This window comes from Panthera leo, chromosome B1, assembly GCF_018350215.1.
Source record: "Panthera leo isolate Ple1 chromosome B1, P.leo_Ple1_pat1.1, whole genome shotgun sequence".
NCBI classification, from domain to species: Eukaryota; Metazoa; Chordata; class Mammalia; order Carnivora; family Felidae; genus Panthera; species Panthera leo.
Genome location: NC_056682.1, coordinates 118,764,184 through 118,782,289, shown reverse-complemented (window position 1 = coordinate 118,782,289; position 18,106 = coordinate 118,764,184). Strand labels below are relative to the sequence as shown.

Genomic DNA, 18,106 nt, shown 5'->3' with positions numbered 1-18,106 from the left:
GATGAAAGAAAAGGGTATAACTTACCGTAACTTCGAGTTCTCTTATGTAGTCTTGAAGTTTCTCTCTCTCTAGGTCAAATGATTCCTGTAATTCTTTTAGATCATTTCTTTCCTTGGTTATGGATTTCAGTTCCTCATAATTTTCGTGGAGCTTCTGAGCCAACTCTAGCCTCTCCATTTCCATATGTTCCAATGTTAATTCTTGGCTTCTTAATCCATTCTTTACATTCTCCATTTCACTCATCTTTTTCTGCATCTCACTCATCTCTTCTTGTACACTAAGAAGCTTTAGCTGTTTTTCTTGTAGTTGTTGGCTCTTGAGAAATAAAATTTTTAATTATCATTTTGCTTATGTTCCCTTAAAATTCTTATGTAAAATATATTTTGCCAAACCAAAATGATTATTATAGTAAACAGCTTTGAAAGTAGAGTAACCTTCTAGGCACAGTGTCTATAGTGGGTTGAATAGTGTCCTACCCAAAATTCAAGTATATTCAGAACTTCAGAATATGACCTTATTTGGAAATACGGTTTTTGCAGATATAATTAAAGTATGAAAAGAAATTCTACTGGATTAGGGTGGGCCCTAAATGCAATGACAGTGTCCTTATAAGAGGCAAAAAAGGACACACAGAGACACAGAGAAACGACTGTGAAGATGGAGGCAGAGATAAGACTGATACAGCTATAAGCCTTGGACACCAAGGCAGCTGGGAGCTAAGGATAGTTAGAGGAAGGAAAAGATTCTTCCCTAGAGCCTTCAGGAGGAGCATGGTATTACCAGCAACTTGATTTTGGACTTCTAGGATCCAGAAATGTGACAAGAAATTTCTGTTGTTTTTTAGCCACCAAGTTTATGGTAATTTGATACAGAAGTTCTAGGAAACTAATATATTGTCACGAGGTTAATCAAAGAGGTAAAGTGAAAATAAGAAAAACTTGAAAAGAGACTAATTAAATATGCAGGTATACCTGCCAAATAACTATAATTCCTCATCCCTTAAAACCTTTTTGGATCATCTATTTTTATTTCAAAAAAGGTCCTTACAGGTGGCCCATAAAGACACTGAGGCATTAACTTTTACATAAGCCTATAAATTTCACTTCTTTAGGGTGAGTATGAAACAGACAACAGGTTCTAGCAAATTAATTGGGTTATTGTGAAAAGGAGGAGAATTAAGAGAATACATAGGAAAAAAAAACCACTCCACAAAAATACAATGGAAATCACAATATATTATTTATAATGTATGTGGCATAGGCCTTAGAAAAATAGAAAGATCTCAGTGGGTGAATTTTAGAATTACTTGGGCAGTAGAATTATTATTAGATTCTCATCTCTTATACAAATAGTACAACAGCACCTTACTTCTATAAAAGAAGTGACTCAGGAAATTGTAAACATCTAAGAGATGGTAACAGTCACATATCTTACATTTTAGAGAATGACTACCATATTTTTATAAAGGCAGAATCTTTGTGTTATTGATTAATTTATCTCAAGCACCCAGAACAACACCTGGCCTATGGTACTTCCCAATAAGTTTCTTATGAATGAATATATTCCATGATTAGTTTAGATGAATTAAGGCTTTCTCTCTCATCTGAAGACTCCAGGATAATATATCCTCACAAAGGATGTTGGTTAAGATCTAGGTGTGAGTTGAAACTGTCCACGATATTAGCATTAAAATCTGCTCATTTGGGAGATACATGTTATTTCTAGAATTCAGCTCTACTGCCATCAAAATTTATTAAAAAAAAAAAAAAAAAAAAAGAAGAAGTTTAGGGGTGGCTGGGTGGCTCAGCTGGTTGAAGGTCTTACTCTTGATTTCAGCTCAGGTCATGATCTCACGGTTTGTGGGTTCAAGTCCCTGCATCGGGCTCAGTGCTGAGCCTTCTTGGGATTCTCTCTCTCCCCTCTCTTTCTGCCCCTTCTCTGCTTGTGTGCTGTCTCTCAAAATAAAAAAATAAACTTAAAAAAAAAAAAAAGTTCAATCGGAAATCTAATATGGCCAGGAAGGTAACTTTAAAGATTCACCTTTTCCTTTAGCTTTTCTTCAACTTCTGCTAATTTCTCACAGGTCCTAGAAAGCTCTTCCTCTTTCTTCATGGTATGGTTCTTTTCTTGTGTAATTATCTCTTGTTGCCTTTTAAGTTCACCTCCAAGAATTCTTAATTCTTCTTGATTTTCAATCATCTAGATTTTTTTTTTAAAGTTGAGATTAAAATAAATAATATTAGCTTATTTTTATAAAATCAAATCAAGTAAAAATCAGCATTTACCTCAGCCTAAAAATGAAGAAATTATGCAAACTCTATTGGAAAAAACTATCTTACAAAGAAAGTCAGTCTTTAATTTAATCATATAGGATGTCAAGCATATGCTTTTTTATGCTGTTTCTTTTTTTTTTCTTTTCTTTCTTTCTTTCTTTCTTTCTTTCTTTCTTTCTTTCTTTCAAGTAGGCTCCATGCCAAAGTGGGGGTTGAAATCACAACCCTGGGATCTGGGTTCCACTGACTCAGCCAGTTAGGCACCTTTACACGTTTTCTTTATTGCTCTACTTATATTCTTATCATGAGAATTAGAACTAGATTTATTATTCTATCTTGAGAGGTTGGCTCATTTTCTAGCCTTAAACCAAAGGAGACTGTTTCTAAGCTTTCATGGACTGATTCTGAGACTACAGTTACAGGCTTTTCAAACGCTAGAATGAATGGCTTTGGTTTGGTGCACCAGTTAACAGCCAAGTTCAAAATGGCAGCCATCCTTTGCTAGCATGACTTGGGCTAATCCTAGTTATAAGCTTAAACGTGGCATTCTCAAGTATCATGGCCACAAAAACATTACAAGCTTGAGACCATGATTTTTATCTGCATTCTTATTTATACTCAGCTCTTTTGACCAGACAATCCCAAGAAATATGGAAAATTACACAAAAGTTCAGGTTCTCCTACAACCCACAGCAAACTTCTAAAAATGTTAATTTCAATCCATATATATTATATTGCCCCTAAATGAAGAAACAAAACTAAAGTAGATACGACAATACAGCAAACATTAACAAATAATTAAAAATGAAGTTTAAAAATTAAGACAAAATTAATAAAAGAGAAACATTTAGGTAAAAGATTTAACAAAATATGGACAAGACATGTATACTAAAACCTATAACATATCACTGAGAGAACATAATTTATAGAAAGATATGCAATGGCCAACAAGCAAATGAAAAGATGATCAATGTTCTTAGTCATTAGGGAAAGGCAAATTAAAACAATGAAGTACATACCCAATTGAATGGCTAAAATTAAAAACACCAATAATGTGAACCACTGATGAAGATGTGGAGCCATCAGACTTCTCTCAATTCGCTGATGGGAATGTGAAATGGTACCACTACTTTGGAAATCAGTCTAGTGAATTCTCATTAAGTTAAATATATACTTCCCTATGACTCAGCTATTCCATTTAGATACTTACCCTAGAGAAATTAAAAAAAATGATCATAAAAAGATTTATGTAAGAATGTTTATAACAGCTTCACTCACAATAGCTAAATAGTAGAGATAACTCAAATTTCCATCAATAGGAGAAAGGCTAAACAAATTGTGTGGCCTATTCATACATGGAACATTATCCAGCACTGAAAAAGGAGTGTAAAAAAGGCACAAAAGAGTACATGCTATATGATTCTATTTGTATGAAGTTCTAGAAGAGAAAAAGTGATCTGAGGTGAAAAAACATCAGGATGGTGACTATATGCGGTAGAGAGTAAGAGTAGGACTGACTGGGATGAGATGTGACAGAACCTTGCAGGGTAAGGGAAACACCTTGTACCTTGACTGGGGTGGAGGGTATATAGGTAGAGACATTTGTCAAAAGTCATCAGACTGTGCGCTTGTATCAGACACATTTACTGCATGTAAATTATGCCTCAGTACAATTATAAAAACCGAAAACATGCAAAGACAAAAACATATTGTTAAATGTACAGTGCTACATCTTACCATTTCAATATTTTCCCTTAGGTCAGTCTTCAATTGTTCCTTTTCTGCTGTAATACTCTCTAACATTTGTTGCAGTTCATTTTTCTCCTGTATTAAAGAAAATATCTTTCTCTGTTGCTCAGTTAGCTCATTATCTTCAACATTTGCAATCAGTGCTTGGGTATTTTTGGCTTTCAAATTCTGTTTTTTATCTGTGTCAGCCAACTAAAATATGAATAGATTAAAGAAGAATTTCTCAGTTAATAACTATTTGAATAATAATAAAAATTGCCAAAGCTAGTATTACTTATTACTTACCAGGCACTATTTTTGTATTTTGACACATTTAATCTTAACTATAACCTTATAAGGTAGGTACTGGTATTATTTTCATTTGACAGACAAGAAACTTGAGTTCCAGAGAGGATGACAGATCACTTGCCCAAGGTCACTCAGGTTTTGAATCTAAGAGGTCTGGCTTCAGACTCTGTGTCCTTGTACATACTCTTGTTCATGGCTAAGAACTACCTGGACAGTTATGGATAATTAATAATTATCTTCATGTATGATGATAGGTTAACTTAATTTTATGAAAGAGTAAGCCATCTTGAACTCTACCACTTTCTTTCCATCAAAATCTGGAAATGACTCCATATCTTCCACTCCCAACAAATGATAATTTTTGGAAGCAGTCATACTCCCAAAAGGCTGGAGTTTCATCAAATGAGAGGACAAATTAATCTTGCAAGAAACAGATTTCATATTCTAATAGTATAAACCACCTTTTCAAAATATATACTTTCATATATTGGTTAAGAAAAGCATGTTATACACATTCATTTATCCATAAATAGATCTTAAGCAAACGTAACTTAATATGTGTACCCCTTGATAAAGGGAGACAAAGACTGACATTACAATCACTGGTATGAAATGAGGGTATCACTATATAACCTTATATGACCAGGAAATAAATACAGCTCCATATTGGCCACATATGTTTTAAAAAGTTTTATAATAATCTACAATTAACAAAAAATTGAAAAATGAAGAGAAAAAAATTACCCATGTCACCAGCTTCACAGAACCCACTACTAGATTTCCAGAATATGTCCAAAAAAAAAAATTCTAGAATATTTCCTTTCAGAGTTTGTCCATGAAAAAATATATTTGAATATAGTAATTATGATATATATATATATATATGTATATATATATATATATATATACACACATGCACACACATCTATACACACACACACACACATACAGAATTGTTCATTTTTACTTTTGCTTTTCCCCACTTAGATCACAGGCATTTTTCCCATGCTGTCACATAATCTTCAAACTATAACTTTTAGTAGTTGCTCAATATTCTAGAGTGGGTATGGACAGAACCTATTTTACTTAACTATTTTTTTTATTGTTGGTGACATGCATGAGTTTCTGACAACGGTAACCACAGAGCTAACTACATGAGAAATTAAGGTAAGGAATACATAGTCATTGGGACTAGCTTGTCAGATACCCTAATTCAGAATCTTGCATCTGTACACCCTAAGTATAGGAATGTACACAAAAACAGAGCAGGCTGAGGCAAACTATGTAATAATACCCAAGGTACATTTCAGAATGGAATTCAACCTAGCAAGTATTTCAGCTACCACAGATCTTATTATTAAATAAAGAAAAAGAGTTGTGTGCTTTGAGATAAGCTTACTAATCATTGTTTTAAATTTCTGTTGGAACACATGAGAGAAGCTGCATTTCTAGAGAGAGAAATATGAAGCAAGATTGAAAGTGGGCACTCTAAGGGGATTCATTATAGACCTACTAATACAGCCCTCTGGGGTCCAGATGAACAGAGGGGTCCACATGGGATTCTAACATGAACACGATAACAGAAGAAGCTTATCTTAGCCTTCCATCCCATATTTGTGAAACCCCAAGAAACAAAAGAGCCCCAGTCAGACCTTTTTATCAACATAGATGATTCCAGCATAAACTTAGGAACACAGAGCAGCTAAATATAACTCTCCAGTAAATACAACTCTCCCTTTCCCTCACTCCTCTGCTATTGCCCCTTCTCATGGGACCACATGATTAAAGATTTGCATTTGTCTAAAAGCAGGTATTGATTGTTGTATCTTATTTTTAAAAATCTTTTCAAAAAAGTCTTCCCCTAATGAAAATAAAAGTTATAAATTTCAAATCAAGGTCAAATGCATTTGGCCCATTTGGTTAATCCAAACTATAGAGAAGCTGAGAACATAAGATACAAAACAAACAAAAATGCTTTCCTAGGAGAGAAGAACTGAAGCACACAGAGTGAGTGGGAAAGCTTTTCCAAGGCAAGAATACTGTACCCTGGGGTAAATGGGAAAAAAAGCTCATTATATAGGGTAATAGTATATAAATCTATACAAAGATTTATTTACATAAGTTGGGGCTTACTGAATTATTCTGAAGTGTTATTTTTTTTTATTTAGTAATATGTCCAATCTGGTGATTTTTCTTGCATATAAAATGTAGTTTAAAAAATTATATAACTGTACGAAACCCAGTTTTATGTATATATGTACATATATATGTGTATACTATTCTGAGCTATGAATGTATGAAAGATTATTTCACCAGTCTCTTATTGATGAATGTTTTCAATTCCTAGTTGTAAATAGTCTGGTTTAAATAGTAGTGCAATAAGAATGAAAGACAGTATAAAAAATTCTGTTGATAATATATATCAAAGGCATTTCTAAGAGTAGAAATGTATAGTAAATGAATCCATTGTATAAAACTATAAGCAATCCCCTGTTACGGATTCAAATTTGTTGTCCCCAAATTCCTATGTTGAAGCCCTAACCTCCAATGTGACTGTATGTGAAGATAAAGCCTTTAAGGAGGTTTATTAAGGTTAAATGAGGTTATAAAACTTAGGCCCTGGGGCGCCTGGGTGGCTCAGTCAGTTAAGCATCTAACTTCAGCTCAGGTCATGATCTCATAGCTCATGGGTTCAAGTCCCACATAGGGCTCTGTGCTAACAGCTCAGAGCCTGGAGCCTGCTTTGGATTCTGTGTCTCCTTCTCTGTCTGCCCCTCCCCTGCTCATGCTCTGTCTCTCCCTCTCTCAAAATAAATAAACACAAAAAACAAACAAACAACTGAGGCCCTAATCCCATAGAACTGGTGTCCTTTTAAGAAGAGAAAGAAACACTAGTGCTCTCTTTCTCAGCTCAAGAATAGGAGAAAGGCCATGAGAAGACACAGAAGGAAGGTGCCATCTGCATACAGAGAAGAGAAGACTTACCACAAACCAAAGTTTCTAGCACCTTAGTCTTGGACTTTTAGCCTCCACAAATGGGAGAAAGTAAATTTCTGTTAAAAGTTTTAGCCACCCAGTCTATGCTATTCTGTGGTGGCAGTCTAGTAGACTAATATACCTCCCCTTAAAAAAAAAATTATCATTAGCATCTCCTAGCCCTTCTTGTATATAATTAAATAACCAGTTAACTCCTAAGGTATCAGGACAAAATGAACCATACTACCTAGAATAAATCAAGGTGAGATTTAAGCACCTAATAGTACAATTATAGCACAAGCCCTAGAAACGGGCAAAACTACAACATAAACATTGATTTTATAGAACTCTAAGCAAGTTTAATATACAAAATCTGACATAAAACAAGTATTTTAGACATAATAATAATAATAAGCAATCTTTCTTACATTCTTAGAATTCAGAGGGGTTTTTAAAGATTTTAAAATACATCAAGGCTCAGGAAATATCACCTCAAAGTCTGAACTAATTTTTGCCTTTTTTTTCCAAATTGACTGTAAGCAGTTATATCTGAAGTTATTTCAAACACATTAGGGTTATGCTTGTAAATTATCGTTAGTTATTAGCTCTGTGAATAGACAAGATTGAGATTATCATTATGTATTTATGTGTTTGAGGTTAAAGAGAAAGCTCTTCTACACAAGTATGAAAACTTTGGACAGAAATATCATTTACCTTTTCCTGGAATTCATCTTTAGTTTCTCCTAAGTTTTCCTCCGTATGCAAATTCCTGGAAGTTTCCTCAGAAATTCTCATTTTTAGTGTGTTGATTGTTTCTTGGTGTTGTTTCAAAGACTCAAGAGCATTTCGTAATTGTTCCTGGGTGTCTATATTCTTTGTCAGAGAAACAGAGAACAATTTCTGTTAGAATAATAAGAAACGATGGAAGTGATTTTGCAGGAACTACTTGATCATGAATAGTAAGTGACAGCTCCTATGTTTTCACAGAGGCTCTCGGTTTTCAGCATCTAATCAGTCAAAGTCTCACCATGTTTACAGTATCCTGAATGTCACTTTTGAGTTGGTCCCTCTCAATTTGCAGGCTCTCCTGGAGTTGTTTTAGGTCATCCCTTTCTTGGGTTAAGGTTCTTATTTCCACCAAGGTTTGCTGAAGTTGCTCAGCAATCAGTGCTTTTTCCTTTTCTACAGTTTGCAGCCTAGAATCTCTACTTTCTAATTGTTCCTTTAGCTCTTCCATTTCATTTAACACTTCTTGACTCTCGGTTGCTTTCTGCTGAAGTTCTTTGGTTTTCGGACAAAGCTTTAAAATAAGAAAAATAAAATGTGAAAAGCAGAACAGTCTATGGGACATATATGGAGGCCAGACCCCAGAATACTAAAGATTGCTTCCCTAGAGGGTGTCTTGTACCAACCTCTGTGCTCAAAGCATCAGAACTTAAACCAAGTTTTTGAGCTTGTTTAGAGAGATTTCCTATTTCCTGATTCATTCTTGCATTCTCCTCAAGGACCATCTTATACTTTTGCTCAAATTCAAGATGATTTTTTAAATCTTGGACTTCTTGATCAGTGCTTTTATAATTCATCTGGGTAGTTGCTAGGTCATTTTTAGTTTTCTCTATTTCTTCAAGTAAATCTTGAATTCTATTCTCCTTTTGAACTACTTCAGAAAACAATTTGTCTCTTTCCGATATTATTATATAGAGCTCTTCAGATTTATCATGTATCTATGGAGAGGAAATAAAATTTAGTTATGTTAGCAATGTATGATCTACTGAAGCAGTTTCAAGGAAAAAAATTCCTATGCAAAAAAAAAAAAAAAAAAAAAGACATTGAAATTAAGCAAAGATTTGACTGAGGAAATGCAACATTTTTATTGTCACCATTCCTTTAATAATGTATTATCCTGTTTACCTTCAAAGTTTTGTTTTTTAATCTCTTTGGGCTCTAGTAAGGATTGTTTGGAGCACACTCAATAGAAACACTTTATTTTAGAACATGCCTTTATTTCATCATCTATCATTCTAAAGTATTTTCTAACTTCTTGGTGTAGCAGACATTTTATAGTTTTTCTAAGAATTTGACATATTTTCATCTAAAGCCTTTGAATGCAACTCTTATTTCTAAAAACGTAATCCAAGAATAAATAATCAAGCTTTATTTGAACTATTATTTAAATAAACCATATCCAATTTATAAATAGTAAAATCACTGTGAAAGGTAAGGTAGTAGTGGTGGGAAGAAGAGAGGTGAGCTAAATTGGAGACCAAGGATGGGGGTAACACAGCAGAGTTGTTTCAATCACAGACTAAGGATAGGAGGCACATCTATGTAGCTCAACTATTGGTGCCATAACTATTTTTGAGCTAAGAACCAGCACCTACATTAAAGAGTTTTTAGGATGACTGAATAAAATAATGTTGCTAGAGCTTTTTAGCATGATGTCTGCCATATAGTGTTCAAACACTTGTCACTTTTTATTTCTTTTAGAAAGGCAGAGAGAAAAGAAAGGCTGGAAGATAGTTTATAGGATTGTTCACTAGCCTGCAAGATTTACACTGATCTCAACTGTATCAGAGCCCTCCCTTGTATCTCATTACTTTCTTTTATTCAACATAGTGACTAGTAAAAAAAAAAAAAAGAAAGAAAAAAAAGAAAAAAAAAGATTTAGAAAAAGGGGGGGCCACAGAACTCTGTTTAAAAGATTTTATTTTTAAGTAATCTCTACACCCTACATAGGGATCGAACTCACAACCCCCATGAGATCAAGAATTGCACACTCTACCGACTGAGCCAGCCAGGTGCCCCCACAGAACTCTGTTTAAATGCAACACTTGAGGGCTGTAGAAATGGCTGTACATGGCTCATGATACTAAGTATACTGTTAAATATGCTCTGAAAATGTATTTTTACATCTAGTAATATAAAAAAAATTAGAGGAGGAACTACATTCATTTCTGTTCCTAACAAGTTAGTTAAACGTTTATGGTCTCTTGCCTGCTACTTTAAAATAAACTGTGGCATAATATTTAAAGTGCTATTACAAAGGTTTTTATTCCAGAAGAAGAGTTATTTGCTTAAAAATGTATTTACCTCTTTCCTTAATATTTCTAATTCTGAGGGTAAAGGTTTCAATGCTGAGAGCAAATTAACTTCTTTACGTAAAGCTTCATTTTCTTCAACTTCTTTATTCAGTTCTTTCTGCAGATCAGTAATCTTTCTTTCCAGTTCCAAATTACAGAGCAAATCTAGGATATTTTGGGTAAATTAAATAAAGCAGCTTACAGTTATTGGGACAACCTAAATTACACGCAAAATGAGATTATTGGACCAGACTATATAAAATTTATTAAAGAAAGAGCCAATGTTGGTTAACAGGTAATCTAATTGTTAATAGTTCTTCAATTACTCCTTAAAAATTAGGTCCAATTTATTTGAAAAATAACTCCTAAACCCTTATGAATCTGAATGAAGTCCAGGGAAGCATTTATAAATATTGATACCAAATGACACCGAAACTTATTAGGTTATTAAAAAAATCAGAGCAGAGAATAATAGATTTTTAATCACTGGAATGTAGCCACAAAATTCTTTAGGTAGGTTTCTAGAGAAAGTCAGATCTAAAAAGAGGTAGTCTGAAATTATAAAATACCTTTTGGAACTTTGCCATCTATAAGGGAGGTGAGTTTTGTTATTTCATTAAAAGAAGATTGTAATTCTTTCTCCAGATCAACTTGCATTTTCTTTTTTGCCTCCAACTGGCTTTGATATAACTGAATATCATTTTCCATTTGCTTATATGCATTTGCAAGTTCTTTCTATTGAGAGAAACATTGTAAATTCACACAAACGTATTGATCGTAATAACTTTTTAAATAAATATTATAGGAGTCACTTACCATTTTCTCTTTCAGCTCTAGATTTTCACTTCTGAGAAAGGCGGATTCTCTCTTGGCATCAAGAGCTACACCTTCAGCATCAAGCAGAGTCTGTTTCATTTGTTTTAGGTCTTCAGTGCTTTCCTATACACACGACAAAAAAATTTAGTGAAATCTAGCTTTGTGAGAGTTGGAAAGCACTTTAGAGAACATGTACATAGATGTTATTCTGAATTGATAAAAAATGGTGGAAATATGATAATTACCAAATGTGTATTTAGGAAAGATGAAAAAAATAATATTTTCCATAATAAAAATATTTTTAAAATTCTGGATCTCTTTTTCTAAATTACAGAAGCATTGTATAGATTTAAGAATTTGTTATTGTTGGGCGCCTGGGTGGCTCAGTCAGTTATGCGTCTACTTTGGCTCAGGTCATGAACTCACGATTCATGGGTTTGAGCCCCGCCATCCAGCACTGGGCTGACAGCTCAGAGCCTGGAGCCTCCTTCAGATTCTGTGTCTCCCTCTCTCTCTGTCCCTTTCCCACTCACACTCTGTCTCTCTATCTCTCTCTCAAAAATAAATAAACATTAAAAAAAAAATTGTTATTGTTTAAAAAAGGCTAACACAATTGTTGTTCAGCTAGCTTGTTAAAATCTCCTATGTATTTTTAAGTTATTCTAAAACATGAAAGTAGTTCGTAGTTAAAATTAAGGATATGAAATTACAAATTGAAAAGAAAAAGACAAAAAAATCCAATGGAAAAACTGAAAAGATGAACAGGCAACTCCCAGAAGAGAAAATGCAAATGAATGATAAATACATGAAAAGATCTGCGGTCTCATTTTTAGAGAGAAGTGGCATTTTAACATGACTTTAGCCTACATAAATTCAACCACATGTCTTGGCAGAATATTAATGCATGAATGAATGAATGAATGAATGAATTGGATGAAAAAAGAGAAAGAAATAATAATTATTAAAAAGTGGCCAATTCTACTTGATACTCTATCAACAGACACTCCAGGATTATATGAAACCTGCCTTTCTTCCCAGGGCCTCAGAACAGTAAGATCACTTTTATAAAAAATCATTTGTCATTAGTAACAGGTAACAGAAGAGTACTAATAGAAGGTAATAAAAAGTACTCTGAAAAACTCAAATGGAAACAAAAGAACAATGGAAACCAAAGTTCCAGCTAGAAACTGCCGCTTTCTTAAAAACGGTGTTAAAAACTAGAATCAAACTGATACTTTCTTGAAGTAATCAGGAGGACTGAAAGCAAGGAGAATAGAAAGCAAACAGTGAAAATTAACAATTTCACTACGAAATTCAATGTTATTTAATGCCATATCTTCTACCAACTAAAATCATCTAGAGCTACAGTTTCTGAAAAATAACAAACTGATAAAATACTTATTTAAATTATGATGAGCAAGCATTAATATTAATCAAATTGATGAAATTTATAAAACCATGCTCAATTACTTGTGATACGTATAGCTCCAGGTATGTATCAATACCAACATAAGTGCTCACGTGAAGATACTAACTATACAATTCTACATACATGTGCATACAATAATTAAAAAAATAAAATAATTCTTAAATTATTGATTTTTAATGGAAGCTCATCCCTAACTTACCTATATTCACTCAAAGAATGGTATCTTCAACTCTCTATGAATGATTCTTTATCCATAAAATGGCAATGATACCAGTAGTCCCAGTTTCATAGGGTTGACAATATTAAATAAAATACTATATGTAAAACAACTACAACAGTGCCTGGCACACAGCAGGCTCAATATAAGCATTTGCTATAACAACGATGATGATGATGTGCTATAAATGTCTACATGAGAACGCAACAAAATAAACCTGATTTTTACCGATGAGTATGACAAGTTCATTTTTGTATCTTCTGACTTCTGACAGTCTATGTATTTCTGTAGCTTCTTAATCTGTTCTTCCTTTTCTCTAAGCAACTCTACTTTTGAACTTAGCTCATTCTAAAAGAAGTGTGAAACAAAAAAGAGAAACATATTTAATTGGATTTATATTTTAGGGGGTTAAAAAGAACTTATATTGGACAGTTTACACTGTTAGTAAAATATAAAAAGTTGACATTGAAAAAAATAAATATATTCTTGTATTTTCTGAAATCATGTTCAATTATGTATGATGTACATTTTAGGCCTAGTTCTTTATCAGTGGAAATACCAACATAAATGCTCACCTCAAGATCCTGATTATATACTTCTGCATGCTTAACTAAATTCTTTAAGTTGGAAATTTCATGAATTAGTTGCATCTGTAAGAGCATGTGAACAGGCAACAGAGCAAACCAATAGTTAATAAAGCAAAAAAAAAAAAAAAAAACAAAAACCAAAAAACCAAAAAAACAAAACCAACAACCCCAAAAGATAGCATTCATTCATCCACCACTTCAGAATCACCAAACAGTAAGAAGGGACTGAGAAATCAATTGTTCAAGCTACTGGTACAGAGCACCTCATTAAACAGAGACAAACTCAACAGAAAATTCCCAATCCCCACAAAACAAGCCAACAAGAAAAAAACCTCAGCATGGCCCAACTAATAGTTATGTCATCTGTTAATAATGCTATAATAAAGTTAAAAGCAAATTAGTATGCATTCCTTGGAGGAAATAAACTTTTAAAAGATACACTTTTAGGGGCACCTGGGTGGCTCAGTCGGTTAAGTGTCTGACTTTGGCTCAGGTCGTGATCTCACAGCTTGTGGGTTCAAGCCTCACATCAGGCTCTGTGCTGACAGTTTGGAGCCTGCTTCAGATTCTGTCTCCCTCTCTCTGCCCCTACCTCACTCACGCTCTCTCTCTCTCTCTCTCTCTCAAAAATAAATAAACATTAAAAAAATTTTTTTTAAATACATTTTTTTAAAAAATACATTTTTAATAGATTTTTGTTTTGGGGAAGTTAAGTACAGACATGTGTTTATTCTATAAGATTTTTTTTCTTCCTGTAAATTATCCATTTAGATTTTATACTGGCATACTTTTTAAGGCTTTGTGGTTTAGAATTTAGGTTTAGATTAAGGTAGCTTCATGTGGTGTTTTTATAATAATATTACTGTTCACCAAGCTACAGAGATAGGTATGGGATTATGAATTATTACCTTGTCAATTCAGTCTACAGAAAATACTAAAAAGATGATGTTATTGGTTTACATTTTTTAACTGTCTAGAAGTACAAAGAATACTTAAAGATACAAGTATTTCTATTAAAGTTTCCTTTTCACAAAATATCTGGAGCATTAAATATTTGAGTTTCAGGTATTCTTGTGTCAAAGCAAGTAAATGACAATTTACCACAGATAAACGTTTTTTTCCCTTAGAATTATTTAATCTTCATAATTTGATGAATCCTTTAAAAGTAAAGGCAAATTCAAGTAGAATGTAAGGGACTTAGGAAAACAGCAACTTGTTTAATATTTTATGAATGTTTAATTCAGTCCTAACTAGATTTAGACTCAGACTAGTGCTCGTGTTGAAGTTCTTATTTTAGGTCAATGTCCTCCAACATTGCCTCCACAATATTATGTGAGCCAAATTTGTAATTTAAGATTTTCTACTGGCTGCATTAAAGAAAGAAACAGGTAGAACTAATTTTGATAATGTATTTTAACCTAAAATATTCAAAATACTATCATTTGTTCATGTAATCAATATAAAAAATTAAAGAAATAGTTTACATTCTTTTTTTTTCATACTTAATTCAGACTGGCCCCATTTCAAATGCTCAAAATCACCACATGTGCTAAATGGCTACCAAGTGTTCAGCAAAATTTTAGACATTTATATTGGTTATAACTTAAATTGGCTCCATCTTTTATCTTTTCTTTCCTGTTTCTAAATTTTGTGCAAGAAAATCACATTTACCAACAAAGAAGAACTAAATTTACCTTCATTTTAGAAAATAAACATTTAGAAAGAAAAATTGTCCCACTTTCATTTGAAATACCACTTTAACTATTGGTTCTCATTAACAGAAAAAAGATGGAGTAACTTTTGTAAAGCTCTGAGTGTAACTTCCCAAAGATGTATTAAGATGCTGAGCATAAAGAGAAAGTATATATGATACAATCAAAAGTCAAGTGGTTGCTACATAAAAAAAAAAATAGATTTCAACTGTAATTTGCAGCAGGTGAAATAAAATATTTAACTTAAGACAAAAACCTCTAACTTGTTAAAATTCTAAAATTAATCAAGTTAAAACAGGTAGGGGTTGGAATTTACTTTGTTCCCTGAGCATAATACTTACTCCTTCTAAAATCACTAAACATTCTGTATTTCTATATTCCCATTTGAAAATTATCCATAGCCTTGGTGATTTATAAGACCATCAGCAAACCAGGGCAATACCCACATGTCTTAAGGCCATTATTTGACTTTTCATTCCTTTTTCATTAAGCTTTTCCCCAAAATGGAGGTTTGGGAACACATTTTACTGTATATTCAGACTTACATTCTTAGTTTAAAATGGAATGGACGTTGCAAAAAGAGCTTTGAGTAGATTTAAGTTTTTATTACTTAATCTTTTAGGTTACCTTATTGAACCTAGCATTTTAATTGTGTCCAAGTAAAGATGAAGAGAATAGGATTATTTTTCCCCTTGACTTCGTTAAAAGAAAAAAAAAATTGGGATGTGACAGTCAAGTCATATACTATTTTGTAATCTTTCTGTGTGTGAGACAATTTAGTGAGCTTCAGTTTTTATTGATTGGATATAGAAATCATGTAAAAAACTTAGAAATGATTGCTATACTTATGCTCAGTTAGCCTTGCATCTGAGCAGTTTGGCTCCAGAGACCATGGTCTTAACCATGACACTACACCACCCCCTTCCTTATAAAACTGTGTTTTATAGACTGAAATTCATGGGCCAATATATGACATTTTGTATTTTGTTAAAATGTAAATTTTAAACCAAGTTAAATGAAACCCTGTGGAGAACATATAGACTTCCTCTTAGGATATATACCCATAAATGTAGGATTAACTTTAATTTGTATATAGAATGGAAATAATAGTTTTGGCACAGATTTCTTTTTTCCTTATTAAAAAAAAAAAAAGAGGGTGAGAAATGAAACAATGATACTGAGGAAAGAGCATTGTGTTCCTTTGGGCTATCCACACAGAAATCTTAGAAGTAGCTATAAATTAAGTCATCATTTAACTACACCAGTACTGGCTCTTATTTGGCAGGGCAGGAGAGGGGAGTGGGGTAGGGACAGATTCATAGTCTGACAACAGCTATGGATTCTTGTTCCAGAAAAATGAATATCCTTCAAAAATTCTGCAAAATGATTTTATACTGTCTGTGAACTCTAAGTTAAGGACTGTGTGCTCTAAGAAATCTTAAATCTCTTGGACAATTTCTAAGTACCTGAAGTTTGAGGGTTTCTGAATTAGGTTCTCTTAACATATAGCGTAATATATATTTAGAAAATTTAAGTGATCTGTTTCATTTCTAAAAATTGCATTACAAGTATTTAGTATTTAGTTACACTAATTTTCACAATAACTCTCATATGGAAAAAGACATGAGCATAATCAGCTTCCCCGTCTATTCTAATAATGTTCTAAATATTTAGGAATATACTTTTTAAAGAAAATGAAATCCATGGGTCCATGGATATGTAGTATCCATGCATAAAACAGTCAGATAGTAAAATTCATATTGGTCTCAGTAGGAAATGGTTATACTATAGACAGAATTTACGTGTGCTCAACCAATTAACTGATAATACACAAATTACAATGAAATAACTTATTCAAGACAAATCCATCAACAGGCAGATGCACCAAACCATCCCAAAGACATTTGTAATTTTTCCTTCTTTTTGTGCGTGAGCACAAGTGAAACAAATATGCTTTAAATATTTTAAAAGTGACACAAATGAATTATTTCTCAAATTCTTTAAATTGTGTCTACATATGGAAAATGGATGGATTCTTCCTATCTCAATCTTAGAAATATCTTTAAGAGAATGATACTTCTTTGAAAAGTGTGGTTTTAGTTTCATGTTTCCATATCTCTTACCTCCTGATCTTTTTCCGCTTTTCTTTCTAGAGCCTCAAATTCATCCAAATCATTCTTTTCTTTTAATTTCAATTCCATTTCTTCATTTTCTCGTCTCAGTTGTTCATAGTCCAATATCAGATTATCATAGTTGGCACGAAGTGAATTCAGCTCACTTTCTAAGTTTTCCTATTGGCAACAAAACCAGATTTTCAAGACAGACAGAATTCAAATCATATATTCTTTGTTTCTTTTAGATTACTCAAATAATTTAACCTTATATCATGTAGCAACTTAGGTCATTCTCTTCTTCAATATCTTTCTTTTTTATTTTACTTTATTTATTCTCAAGTTAGTTAGCATACAGTGTAGTCTTGGCTTCAGGAGTAGATTCCTCTTCAATATCTAATGGTCTAGTTTGATCCCGGGTAAAATAAAGGGTGTGAATTTTGGTAAACTAGCTAATTTAGAAGAGCAGGCAATTTTGAAAGGAGTATGAAAAAAACATCTTATAAACAATGCTCTGCCAATATTTAACTGGAAAAGTTGTCGGGAGGAGGAATTTGGGGAGGTAGGGTGTATACTGGGAAGTCCATTTGACCACAGTTTGTTTTTTTTTAAATTTTTTTAACATTTATTTATTTTTGAGAGAGTGATACAGAGCATGAGTGCGCGAGGGTCAGAGAGAGAGGGAGACACAGGATCCAAAGCAGGCTCCAGGCTTTGAGCTATCAGCACAGAGCTGATGCGGGGCTCGAACTCACAGACAAGATCATGACCTGAGCAGAAGTCAGCTGCTTAACCGACTGAGCCACCCAGGTGCCCCATTTGACCACAGTTTTTTAAGCTCCTTAGTAATAAAGCTGATAATTTAAT

The 18,106-nt window shown here is 33.1% G+C and overlaps 1 protein-coding gene across 4 annotated transcripts in view; it reads right to left on the bottom strand.

Moving 5' to 3' along the window:
- The window catches only part of CENPE (centromere protein E), a 79,256-nt gene that overhangs the window by 37,467 nt on the left and 23,683 nt on the right, over positions 1-18,106 (bottom strand). For 3 of the 4 annotated variants that reach the window (XM_042935783.1, XM_042935782.1, XM_042935785.1), the window contains exons 16-27: positions 17,252-17,419; positions 13,405-13,479; positions 13,058-13,177; positions 11,184-11,306; positions 10,937-11,102; positions 10,378-10,532; positions 8,700-9,011; positions 8,315-8,587; positions 8,002-8,160; positions 4,012-4,215; positions 2,042-2,200; positions 26-316 (exon numbers count right to left, since the gene is read on the bottom strand). In XM_042935783.1, the coding sequence (XP_042791717.1) occupies positions 26-316; positions 2,042-2,200; positions 4,012-4,215; positions 8,002-8,160; positions 8,315-8,587; positions 8,700-9,011; positions 10,378-10,532; positions 10,937-11,102; positions 11,184-11,306; positions 13,058-13,177; positions 13,405-13,479; positions 17,252-17,419 (2,205 nt within the window). The remainder of the gene's footprint in view (positions 1-25; positions 317-2,041; positions 2,201-4,011; positions 4,216-8,001; positions 8,161-8,314; positions 8,588-8,699; positions 9,012-10,377; positions 10,533-10,936; positions 11,103-11,183; positions 11,307-13,057; positions 13,178-13,404; positions 13,480-17,251; positions 17,420-18,106) is intronic. The other variant, XM_042935784.1, reaches the window with a different exon arrangement.